This window comes from Mustela nigripes, chromosome 2 (assembly GCF_022355385.1).
Source record: "Mustela nigripes isolate SB6536 chromosome 2, MUSNIG.SB6536, whole genome shotgun sequence".
In the NCBI taxonomy this organism is placed as follows: domain Eukaryota; kingdom Metazoa; phylum Chordata; class Mammalia; order Carnivora; family Mustelidae; genus Mustela; species Mustela nigripes.
Window position 1 is genome coordinate 111,087,948 of NC_081558.1, and position 12,444 is coordinate 111,100,391.

Genomic DNA, 12,444 nt, shown 5'->3' on the forward strand with positions numbered 1-12,444 from the left:
CATCCTTATTTCCACTCTTGGAGTGCTGCTTAACTACACATCTGCTTTGGGAGGAAAAGAAAAATGGAAGGGTGCCCACAGGTACAGGTGTGATAGTTTAGTTTCCGGCCTCACCTCATGAACATTTCTGATGGCCGGGGTTTGGGCCATGGCAGGACAGGTCCGTTTGGGGACCTGCACGGGAGAGAGGGCAGGACTAGGACTCTGGCCAGACCCAGGGGAATGGGAAAAGGCCACAGAATTAAGCATAGGTGCATCCATAGCCTGAGGCAAATCACCTTGAGACGAGCACCAGAACCTGAGTCCAGAAAGCAGAACTAGAAAGCATAGATCAGTACAAGCAAAGAAAGGTCACGCTGTTCTGTGTCCAGTATGCTTAGATTAGAAGGCTAATGGGGAGGGCTGAGGCTGAGACTCAGGAGGCCTGGGTTTCAGTCCAGCTCTGTCTGGATCTGCAGGTCCTTGGAGGGTCCTTGGACATCTCATCCCCCGTAAATAATGAAGACTAACTCTGGAAGTGTCTGTCATTCCTCCCACACATACTGCATGGACACCTCCATGCGCTGAGCTCTCCTCCAAGCACTAGAGATGCAGTAGTGAACAAACGCATAGAAATCCCTCTCTCTCGGAGCTTCCTTTCTAGAGGGAGGAGAAAGGCAGTCACCAAAAAAGTGATGGAAACATGTAGCATATCAGAAGGTAATACGAACATAGCAGGGAAGGGGCAAGGTAGGTAGGGTTGGGGATGGTCTCCAGTCTAAGACCCAGTGTTTGGGGAAGACCTCACAGAACAGATGACATTTGCATGGAGACCTGGAAGAGAGGTGAGCTGTGAGGATACTTGAGGAAAGAGCAGTTCCAGCAGAAGGGACAGCATATACAAAGGCCCTGAGGTAGGATCAGGCTAGGTGGCTGAAGGCAGCAGGTGGGCTGCAGAGCATGCTCAGAGCAGGGTGCGTGAGGCGAGAGTGCCAGAGGATGAAGCAGAGATGGCATGGGGCCAAGTCACTAGGATGTAGGGGACAGTAGACAGAATATGACTTTCATACAAGAAAGGTCCCAAGACACTTCATGGTTTGGAGCAGAGGAAAGACACAAGAGATCATAAGAAAAGGGCAGCAGCAGGGAGACCCATCAGGAGGCTCCTGCAGGAATCCAAGTGACAGGTGACCAAGGCCTGGACAATAGGAGATACAGAGGAGGTGGTGAGGAGGAGTCAGCTTCTGGATATTGTCTGAAGGTGGAAGCAACAGGATGAGAGGAAGAGAGGCATCAAGGATGGGCAGGAGCAGACCCTGACCAGGGCAGGGAAAGCTGCCCCTGTGGAGGTCGTAGGCAGCCCACCGGGAGGGGACCACACCCAGCACACCTGCCACCCTCTGCTCCCCACAGGAGCTCCAGTTTCCATGGACACAGCCCTGCCAGGCAGCCACCCACGCTCTCCTGTCACCTCCAGCTCCGGAGTTGTTTGTGGGAGAGGGGGAGGCATCCTCTGGGAGCCCAGGGAAGAAAAGCTGGGTGGCTGCTGTCCTGGGAGCTGCTCACATGGTTCCCTCTCCATCACGAAGGAGAATGTCGGCCTTGGTGGTTTTATAAAATTCACCTGCAGGGAAGACCAGGGAAAGGACATGCCCACAACTGAAAGAATAAAGGTCATACGACAGTTTGGTGGCCTAACAACAGAAAGCAGTGGTGAAAGGAGTATCCACATCATGCTCGTTCATTCATTCCAGAATATTAAAGCCCTTATTCAGTGCCTTCAGCCACCCCCACTTTGATCCCGGTGCCGATCTGCTTATGCTCTACAACCAGAGCAGTCTTTTTTGAATGTCAGTGGGTTCATGATGTACGTAAAGCACATCAGTGGCCCCCCATCATTCTTAGGAGAAAAACAAAAGCCTCTTAAATCACCTAGAAGGTCCTGGTGCTCTAATAGCTTCCAGGCCTTCTGACCCTACTTCATACCTCCATTCCTCTCCCTCTAAACTCCAGGCACCCAGTCCATCTCTTAGACCTTTGAAGACACTAGTCTCCCTTCTACCACAGGGCCTTTGCACAAGCAGTTCCTCCTGTCAGATATGCTCCCTGGCCATTCAGTCGTCAATTTCTACTTCAGATCTCAGTCAAAGTGTGGCTTCTTCAGAGGAGGCTTCCCTGACACCCAGCCTCAGTCACCTTATTATATGATTGTAGTTCTTCCCTTTCCAGTATGAATTTGAAATTATGCATCATTTATATGAAGACTTTATTAATATCTGTCTCTCCCTTTCAGTTGTAAGCACCATTAGAGCCTGTGTCATGGCACTTTGACCCACTATGAGAGCCACAGTACCTAACACAGCACTGGGCACATAGTAGGCACTCAGTAAATGTGTGCAGAGATACTATGATGAATGAGACATAGTTCCCCTAGGGGGGTTACAGTACATTCAGAGAACAGACAGGTAGTCAAATACAAGAAACACTCTAGAGAGGGAGAGGAATCATGTACCTGAACTCAGGCATCACCAGAGGAATAGTGACAAGAGATTGCTGAGAGATCTATTAAGGAAGCAGCACATGGAAACTGCTGTGTGAATGGAGGCAGGGTAAGGAAGAGGGACAAACCTAGGATGACATCCGGGTTTCTAGCCTCAACACCGTGAAGATGGGTCACCTGTTTGAGATGGGGACCACAGAAGGAGCAGACAGAAGGCAAAGGGAGCAGCAGGCACAAAGGCAGGGAAGCAGACATGCAGACCACATGTTCCAGGAGCAATGACAGAGCCCATCGCTTTGCTCTGTCCCCCTCTTAAACCTCCCGGTGTTGAGCTCAACCCTAGGCCTTGCCTGAGCTCAGCAGGAGCCAGACAACCCCGGGGGGCCTGTGAGCTCCCCTTTTTCGAGGGCAGCCATAACATTTGGGCCACTTGTTGATTCCCCCGCCCCCAGGTGCATCCACGGACACAGGTGTGTTGCAGCTTCTGTCCGTGGTGCCCCCTGGAGCCCAGGAGCTGCACGTGCCTGTCCCTCCTTCCTCCGTGTGGCCAGGCCAACCTGTTGCTGAGTGTCTGCAGCTGGTGAAACCAGGCATGTTAGGTCTGCTTTCTCCAGCGGTTCAGTCTGATGCGTCCTCACAAGTCACAGGGCAGAGCAGCTTGGGGATTGGGGATTTGCGAGTCTGGGAGGTGCGGGAAGTGACGAATTCATACCTGCGTGCTAAATAACACTTTGAGGTTTTGTTAGACACAATATTATTTTTAAACTTTGAACCTGAATGACAATTAGATGAGACAGCTCCTGTTTCCCAAACGTCCCACCATTCCCTGATTTCTCAGACCTGCCTGTGTTACTCTCTGTGCACCTGCCTGGCCCCTGAAACAAGGAGGAGCCTGGACTTGGGACCACAGAGATCTGGGTTTCATCCTGACCCGGGACTTACTTTCCCCCTCTGAATCTCTCTCCCGTCATCTAGCAGGAGCATGATAATACCCCCGCAGAGTTGCTGTGAGGGACAAAGGGAGAAGGTGTTAGCTATGATGACAAATGAATGTGTTTGAGGTGTACGTTGTCACCTCAAAGGAAAGAATATGGATGAGATGTAGAGAAGCAGGTACAAGTTCCAGGGAGACAGAGGGAGCTCAGTATGAAAATCCTTTGGAGTGGTTCCCACGCTATGGACAGAAGAGACGGCTTTAGGAAGCAATGGTACTTTCCATCATGGGAACTCTGCAAACAGAGATGCTATGAAAGGGTTCTAAGGCTCAGATCAGGGATAATTAAATAACCCTCAGTTTTCGTAACCTGGGCCTATGGTTTTGTCTTCTGCATGGTTGCAGATAAGGCCAACTTCGCGAAACATCCACCGGTGGCGGTCCTGCCTCTCGGAACAGGAAATGACCTGGCCCGCTGTCTCCGCTGGGGAGGAGGTGAGTCTGTGTGCCGGTGGCACCCCCCTGGGGACAAGCCCTCCCGTCTCCAGGGGAGCTTGTCAGGGCCAGGCTGAACTTCCCTTTTAAGAATTAACATTTCACAGAGTCCTCCGTACCCCATGACCATTCCCCTGCCCTCCAAGTCTTGCTGAGACCTGTGCTAAGCCCTCAGTCTATATTCTCTGATGCAGAGACTCTCAACCTAGAGCCTGCTCCCCTCAACAGAGCATAGCTTTAGGGTCATATCTATTTCGCCCCACATTGCTCGCTCTAGTAGGGGCTCATGCAGGCGTCGTCGGGATAAAACTCCCTCCTGTCCAAGTTACTGGTCTTCTTCTGAATTAGGACTCAGAATACAAACTGAGAAGCTATATGCTCAGCTACTGGGGCGTCCAGCTCGCCAGAGGCCCTCATGGCCAGAGGCCCTCATTTCGCAAACCCGCTGGGAGAGGATCTCAATGTGGTGACCAGCTCACGGGACAAGGGGCTAGGAGCTAAGGAGAACTCTGCAAACTGCAACCGCCCCCATGGAGTTGGGAATGCTCCAGAACACAGAGGAGGTCAGGGCAGCACGTGGAAGGGACATAGCAGTCTGGCAGGCAGAACAGGGATGGGCTTCCAGATGGCTGATCGATTCAGCAAGGATTCAAGACCAGCTCAGGCAGCGGTCAGTGTTCAGAGCTGGGTGCGTGCCTGGCGGCAGGAGCAGAGGAAGCAGGAGCCAGCCCCAGAAGGAAGTTGGCAGGCACAGATGTCCTCAGCCACACACTGAGGCTAGGGAAGAGCCCTCTGTTCAAGAGGAACAAGCAGAACGTAGTCTCATGCTGCGCACTTCTAGGCAGCATAGCTCCGCACCAGGGTTGTGCGGGAAGCCCAGCCCCGTGCTTCCAGAGAGCCCCCAGGCCCTCAGCTACATAGTTGCTACCATTACTGTCTTGGGAGGCATCCCTGAAGAGCTGACCAAACTAACAACTTGAAAATACTCTTTGGGGTTGCCCTAAAATAAGGACAGCAGGAGTGTCACCTGAAGGAAAAGACTCTTTCTCCCACTAACCTCTCATGATTTGCAATTCTATTGCTGCATAACAAATGATCCTAAATGTAGAGGCTCAAAACATTCATTTGTTAGCTCCCAGTCCTCTGGGTCGGAGGCCTGGAACAGCCTGACTCAGTTCTCTGCCTCCCGGCCTGAAGTGAGGGTGTTGCACAGGCCATGCTCCTCTCTAGAGTCTCTGAGGGAGAATTTCCTTCAAAGCTCTTTCATGTTGTGGGCAGAATTGAGTCCCTTGTGGTTCAAGGACTGACGTCCCCATTTCCTTGCTGGCTATCAGCTGGGACCACTATTAAATCCTTTAGGCTTCCTTTATCCTTGATAGATGGACCCCTCCATCTTCAAAGCCAGCAAGAGAGAATCTCCCTCATCTGAAATCCCTCTCAATGAGAGCTTTGAATCAGTTTCTTAAGGAAAAGCCCTGTCCTTTCTAAGGACTCAACCAATCAGGTCAGATCCACTCAGATAATCTCCCTTGCTTAAAGTCTCCTGTGCCAAATAGTATAGCTAATCACGACAATGACTGTCCTGTCTTATTTATAAGCCCCATGAATTGGAGGGTGTATACCCCTGGGTGGAGGGTGGTGGAGAGCTGGGGAGACCATCCTAAAATTCTGTCTACCACACTCTCCATCTCTGACATGACCTAGTCCTGGAACAGACCCTTTGTTCTCCCGTGTGCAGCTTCCCAGGCCCCCAGCCCACCAGTTCTCTAGGACTTGATGTGGCTACACAGGTCTGCCTACCTTTGGCCAGCCCCCACCCCTTTGCCTTCCAAATCTACCCAGCTTCTCTCTGATTACACTGTGTTGTCTCTCCTCCTCCATGGCTCAGGGAACCTAAGTGTCTCTGGGGCCCCAGACACGCTGGGAAGTCTCCTGGTCACAGAAGCCCACAGAGTTCCCTGTCCTGATAGCTGCCTGTATGTTGGTAACCACTTAGCCTTTCTGCCCTGGGTCAGATGTAATGCTGTGCTCCACAGGTTATGAAGGGGGCAGCTTGACAAAAATCCTGAAGGACATCGAGCAGAGCCCCTTGGTGATGCTAGACCGTTGGCATCTGGAAGTCATCCCCAGAGAGGAGGTAGAGAATGGGGACCAAGTCCCGTACAACATCATGAACAACTATTTCTCCATTGGTGTGGTGAGTTGGTCAAGGATTGCCTTTCTGCATGGATGAGAAACGTCTTGGTGGGCAGAAGGCTCTGGTCCCCCGTCCTCCCCCTCTAGGTCCCTACTCTTCACCTCTCCCAGCTGTCCTAGTCTCGACTCGGGCCCAAGCATCTTGTGTGTGGCCTGGGTATGTTCATCCAGAATGTACCAAACCCCCACCCTAGATTAGGGAGGAAATTCCCTTCCCTATAATTGGAATTACCACAAGAAAATTAGAAAATATTTTTAAAACAGATTTACCCTTTGGAGAATTTGAAACAGTTTAAAATAAGTAATAACCAAGGGGCAAAGTCAGGCTAAGACTCTCATGTGAGCTTCCAGAGTTGAGAATTCGGATCCTTTAAAGAGAACCAGTGGTCCCAGGCTGGTTTAGCTAACTTAGCTGTCAGAATTCCTTCTCTCCTGTTCTCTCCCATCTCAGCTGTATTCCCCACACTCTGGTGTGCATAAACCTCTGGAGGCATCTCCTCCCAGCTGACCCCACCCTCAGGTGAGCTCCACAATCCTTCTAGGTGTTTTCCACAGCCTTCTGTGTTCACCCCGCCAGTGTACTCTCTGCATTGGATTGGAGGGATTGGTTTACTGTGCCCATTTCACACATCCCCAACACACATGCATGCATACACACACATTCCCAACACACACCCCTAACAGACCTCTAACACACACACACACACACACAACATACCTCCTACACACACACACACACACACACACAGAGCACAAGGACAGCTCCACACTCCTCTTTCTTCCTCCAGCCCCCAGCACATCAAACACAACTCAGTTTGTTATACTGAACTCCTTTTTGGACCAGAAACTGTTAAGGATGAGATCTGGAAGAAAAAAGATCCATCCATTCCATAGATAGAGCCGGGTTTCAGGAGGGGGATGCATCAAAGACACTAGCATTTATTGAGCACCTACTGTGAGCTCTCCACTGTTATAGACCTTATATATCACAATCCTTTGCAGTCTGGCAGGTGTCACTGTCCCCATAGTCCCCATTTTACAGACGAGGTCTGCGGACACTTGACTAGTGAGGACCGGGAACTAACACAGCCTGCTGTGCCCTACAGGCTTTCCTCTCAGTTTTCTTGCCTCTAGAATTACCCTGCTTGTGTCAGGTGCATAGAAATCCCTCCAAACCAACCATCTGGGCCCAGATTGTGTGGTAGTTGCTTTTGTCAACCATCCTCACCTGTGCCTCTTTTGAAAACTTTTGTGGCTTAAAAAGAAAAAGGAACTAGATGGGGAAATAATACATAGCTTAAGAGAAGAGCAGATTTAAAAAGAGTTTTTAGTAAGACTAGAAGGGCATCCGGGTGGCTCAGTCAGTTGAGCATCCGACTCTGGGTTTCAGCTCAGGTCATGGTCTCAGGGTGGTGAGATCAAACCCCACGTCAGCTCTGCACTGAGCGTGGAGTTTGCATCAGATTCTTTCCCTCTTCCTCCTCCTCTACCCTCCACACTGCATGCACTGTCTCCTTCTCTTTCTCTCTTTCAAATAAATAAATAGATAGATACAGTCTTTAATAAGAAGACCCGAAGAAGAGCCGTGGAAGGGGAAAGGATGTTTTAAAATACCATATATTTACAGAATTTAAAATTTACCATATTTATAGGTATTTTCTTGATTCCTTTTTTTTTTTTTAAGATTTTATTTATTTATTCAACAGAGATCACAAGTAGGCAGAGAGGCAGGCAGAGAGAGGGGGAAGCAGGCTCCTCGCTGAGCAGAGAGCCCAATGCGGGGCTCGATCCCAGGACCCTGAGATCATGACCTGAGCTGAAGGCAGAGTCTTTAACCCACTAAGCCCACCCAGGCGCCCCTATTTTCTTGATTCTTGTGACTGCATTTGAGCAGCCATAAAAGTAGTAGCTCCATTTTGTAGATAAGGAAACAAAGAGTCAGATGAAGCGATTGGCTATCATTTTGGAGCTCCTAAGCCAGCACTGTTTTTCTATTGCTACAACAGAAGACAGAGGCATCACTGGACCAACAGTCATGGTCTGAGAGAATGGGAATTAGGAGGGGAGGAGGTGGGAGGTTGGGTGAGCCTGGTCGTGGGTATTATGGAGAACACATATTGCATGGAGCACTGGATGTGGTGCGTAAACAATTCTGGAACACTAAAAAGCAATTTAAAAAAAAAAATAAATAAATATTCATTTAAACTTCTTAAAAAAAAAAAAAAGAATGGGAGATTGGACTGGCGGCATGTTCAGGGCCCTGTGCCCCGATCTGGTTTATCTCCCCAGCTCACCTGGCCTCAGTTATGGCAGATGCCTCTCCCTAGACCTCTTCCAGCTGCCCCCACTCCAATGACCTAGGCAGACCCCTCCTTCCTCTTCTTGTTGGCTCAAATGCTTCTCTCCTTTTTGGCCGCCAGCTCAGGCCCTACTTCCCCTAGCAAGAAAGCACAGCCCTCAGCTATTGCCAGTGGGACATGATCGACAGGTCTGGTATTCAGGAGGCTTCTAGAACGTGGGCTTCCCATCATGATAATTTCACAAAAACTTGAGTCTTTTTCCTAGAGTAACCAGAGTATAGCTTGCTAACATTTATTGAGTCCTCACTGCACATGAAGCGACCTTGATAGTGACATGATAGGTATAGTCATTACCCTTTTGCATTTTGTAAGAAGGAACTGCATCTTAGAACAATACAGAGACAGGTCTCAGCTGGTGAGTGGTGTTGCTGAGAACCACTGGGGTTGAGCTCCAGAGCCCCTGAGCTGTGGACCAGGAGCCATATAACCTCTGAACAGCCCTCTCTGTCTTCAGATGCTTTCCTTCATAGTAGCACTGGTAGCGGGCAGGGGAAGTCTGAACATTTAGTGTGTGATGACTCACTGGTGCCCTTTGTCAGAATGTAAATTCCACCCCCATGACAGATCCTGGTTTGCTTTCTGATTCGGTTGGCCTGAGCAAGGTGTGGAAGTATGCAGGCCTATGAGATAATTCTGATGTAGATGGTCCCCACCAATCTTCAGTGAGTGGAGACAGCTTATCAGAACAAAGAAGATGGTCAGAAGAAGTGTTCTTACACAGGAACAGAAACCAGAACTGAACTAGATGGAGAAAAATGATAAGTGAGGATGGGACACAGACTCTACGAGACAGAAGGGAGAGAGGAGTAGCAGGGCCGGGTATCCTGCCTGGAAACTTCTAGATGGCAGTTTACAGCTGTGGCTGCCTTCAGAGTTTTTAGCCCCTTGACACACTCAGCTCTGGCTTCCAAAACATGATTCTTGATCCCTCCTGTCTGTCTCTACACAGTGCCATATGCAAAAAATTTCACTCAGTTAGTACTTCCTGACCATGGATAAACACACCAAAAAGGAATAAACAGCCTCACCTAATCTAGATAACCTCACTCTAACCCCAAGAGCCATGATTATCATGGTTTTAGTTCATTTTTGCAACTAAGAAGGAAGGAAGGAAGCTGGGGGACAGGAGGAAGGAAAGGAGACCACCTAAGTGTCCCCCAAGGAAACGCATACAAACAGATTCTCCATCACACTCACTGGTCAGGGTATTTATTTGCCTAGGGCTGACTTATTATAATAACCCAGTCTGTTCATCTTTTAAGATATAAAGAACTCCACAATATCTTTCTCACAATTTTTTTTTCCCATACACATTTCGCTTAGGTGTGTTTAATATTTTATTACAAAGCAGTGAGGAACCAGGATGGTTTTTATCTCTTTGGTGTACCCTAAGGCTTCTCTCAATAAAATGTTTGCAGGGTTTGTATGCTCGCTCTTTAAAAGTTGGAAAGGGAAATTCTTGAGAAAACAAGTAGCCAACACGCAACTCTGACAGAATCTGGGGCTGACATTTGCAGAAGCTCTTCCTCCCTATTTGACTTCCCAAACTTTGTAAGAGGAGAAGTAGGTATGTAAACCAACTTACAATTTTACTTCCTTGTGATAATCAGAGTCAGACTCCTTTGGCAAAGAGAGCCTTGCGAAGTCTTTGCCTCTGTTGAAGGACTCAGGGTATCTGAGTGATGTCAGGTGTCTGCTGCCTTGCATATAGAAAGGTGATGACCGTGACAGTGACCGCTGCTGTGGTGGCCCTTGGTGGGAAAGCATTTGTCCTGACGAGTTCACTGGGGCCCCAGGGTACTAGCAAAATCCACGTCACGCATGGAGGGATAAACAGGGCCACACAGAGAACTGCTATGGCCCCATCATTACCACATTCCCCTCCCCTACACACATGCTGGTCCTCTACCAGTGACGAGCCGAGAGTCGGCCTTCTCAGTCCCTCTAACTGACAACACCCCTTGGCAGGAGATTTTAAACATAGTCATTCAGGCTGCTACTTCCTCTGGCTTCTCTGGCCTTCTCGTCCTTTCTCTTTATTTTTGGATTTGCAGAAATGTCAGGATGGCCAGGTATCAGTGACAGGAAGTTTGGGCCCGTGAAGTAATTCCTGAGGTATGTGTGATGCCCAGTGCCTCAAAGGCTCTGCTGTCACTGAGCCTCCACGGGAGGAGTGGACAGCTAATCCCTTGATTCAATGAAATCTATTTCTGCTGCTAGGGGATCCCATGGGCCAAGGAGAGGCCACAGTCTCCACACTAACCCGCACACCATTCTCCACCTTACAGATTGTAGTTCTCAGTCTTCACCAGCTGAGTTTCCAAAATGATGAGCCCCCTACCCATTAGGGAATTTGCGGGCTCCTGCACCTTTTCCCTGCAACTTTTTGGATTCCCTCAGGGTTAAGTTCTTGTGTGTCACCTGAGAGCCCTTGGAGTTCCTAAGACAATGGGACTCACTGAGAGATATCTGGGACAACAGGTCCACACTCTTTTTCATCTTCCCATCTGCCATAATTTTTCAGAACTATCCAAATTCCAAATGATCTGTTTTATTGTCTCCTTTGTCCTTTTTATCTCCATAAGCTGCCCAAGTGACTTGGACCTGCATTGTCCAATATGGTAGACATTAGCCACATAGGGCGATTGTGTACTTGCAATGAGACTAGTCTAAATTGAGAGATGCTGTAAGGATAGAATATATACCAAATTTCAGAAATGTAGTATAAAAGAATTTTAAAGATCTCAGTGGTTTTTTATATTGATTACATGTTGTAATGATAATATTTGTCACTGAAAATATATTATCGAAGTTAATTTCACCTTTTCACTTTTTTAATGTGGTTACTAGAAAAAATTTAAATTTATTTCTATCGGACATCACTGGCCTAGACATCCAAATATCTCAGAGTCCAAATTATGGTTGCTTATATTGGGAAGGAGCACAAAAAAATCTTTTGGACTTTTAGTTTTAGTTCAGGAAAGAGCAGCCCATCATCTCCTCTGTTCCTCACACCTCACAGAAGGGACACTGGGGAATGACCTTCAGAAATGCCATCACTTCCAACGCTTTGCAATTCCCATCTCCATCCACCTGGCCCTTCTAAATGGAAGTCTCATGTTGCTGTAATTATTACCAAGAAAGGGTCTGGACTCTTGAAGTACTAGTTTCCAAAATTTAAAGAAATCACTCCCAGCTCAGGGGCTGACGCAGAGCTCAATAGAGGGCAAAGGAGTCTTCACTCTTTTAAATCCCCAGGTAGAGAAATATGGTCAGAATCAAGATCTTTTAAAGATTTTTTTTTTTAATTTTTATTTATCTATTTGACAGAGATTGCAAGTAAGCAGAGAGGCAGATAGAGAGAGGGGAGAGGGGAGGCAGGCTCTCCACAGAGCAGAGAACCTGATGCGGGACTTGATCCCAGGACCCTGAGATCATGACCCAAGCTGAAGGCAGCGGCTTAACCCACTGAGCCACCCAGACACCCCAGAGTCAAGGTCTTTATCAGCATCTCCTTTCCTGCTCAGCTCTCCCTTGCTACCTTGTGCACTTGTCGGGAGGTTACAATGGAACCCCATGCTTAACTAATAATATTACCAAGGCTCTGGTCTTTGTGAAAGGAAGCTTTGCAAAACCTAGTTTTTAAAAAAAATAAAAACAGCAGGGAAACCTGGGTGGCTCAGATGGTTTAAGTGTCTGCCTTTGGCTCAGGTCATGATCCCAGGGTCCTGGGATTGAGTCCCACATCGGGCTACCTGCTCAGCAGGGAGCCTGTTTCTCCCTCTGCCTCTGCCACTCCCCCTGCTTGTACTCTCTCTTTCTCTGTGTTGAATAAATAAGTAAAGTCTTTAAAAACAACAAGGATAATCAGAACTGTGCAGAGGGAAGGAGCCTGTGCCCATATCCCTGAGAGTAAGAAAACCAGACACCAATCCTAAGAGTCTTAGAGGTATGTTGGCGGGGGGGGGGGGGGGGGGGGG

General features: G+C 48.5%; 1 protein-coding gene across 4 annotated transcripts in view; it reads left to right on the forward strand.

The window, feature by feature from the left end:
- Positions 1 to 12,444, forward strand: part of DGKG (diacylglycerol kinase gamma) — a 210,199-nt gene that overhangs the window by 95,694 nt on the left and 102,061 nt on the right. For all 4 annotated transcript variants that reach the window (XR_009402469.1, XM_059391334.1, XM_059391333.1 and 1 more), the window contains 2 exons: positions 3,819 to 3,908; positions 5,945 to 6,105. Coding sequence is in view for 3 of the 4 variants with exons in the window: in XM_059391334.1 (XP_059247317.1) it covers positions 3,819 to 3,908; positions 5,945 to 6,105 (251 nt within the window). In the remaining variant the exon portion in view is untranslated. The remainder of the gene's footprint in view (positions 1 to 3,818; positions 3,909 to 5,944; positions 6,106 to 12,444) is intronic.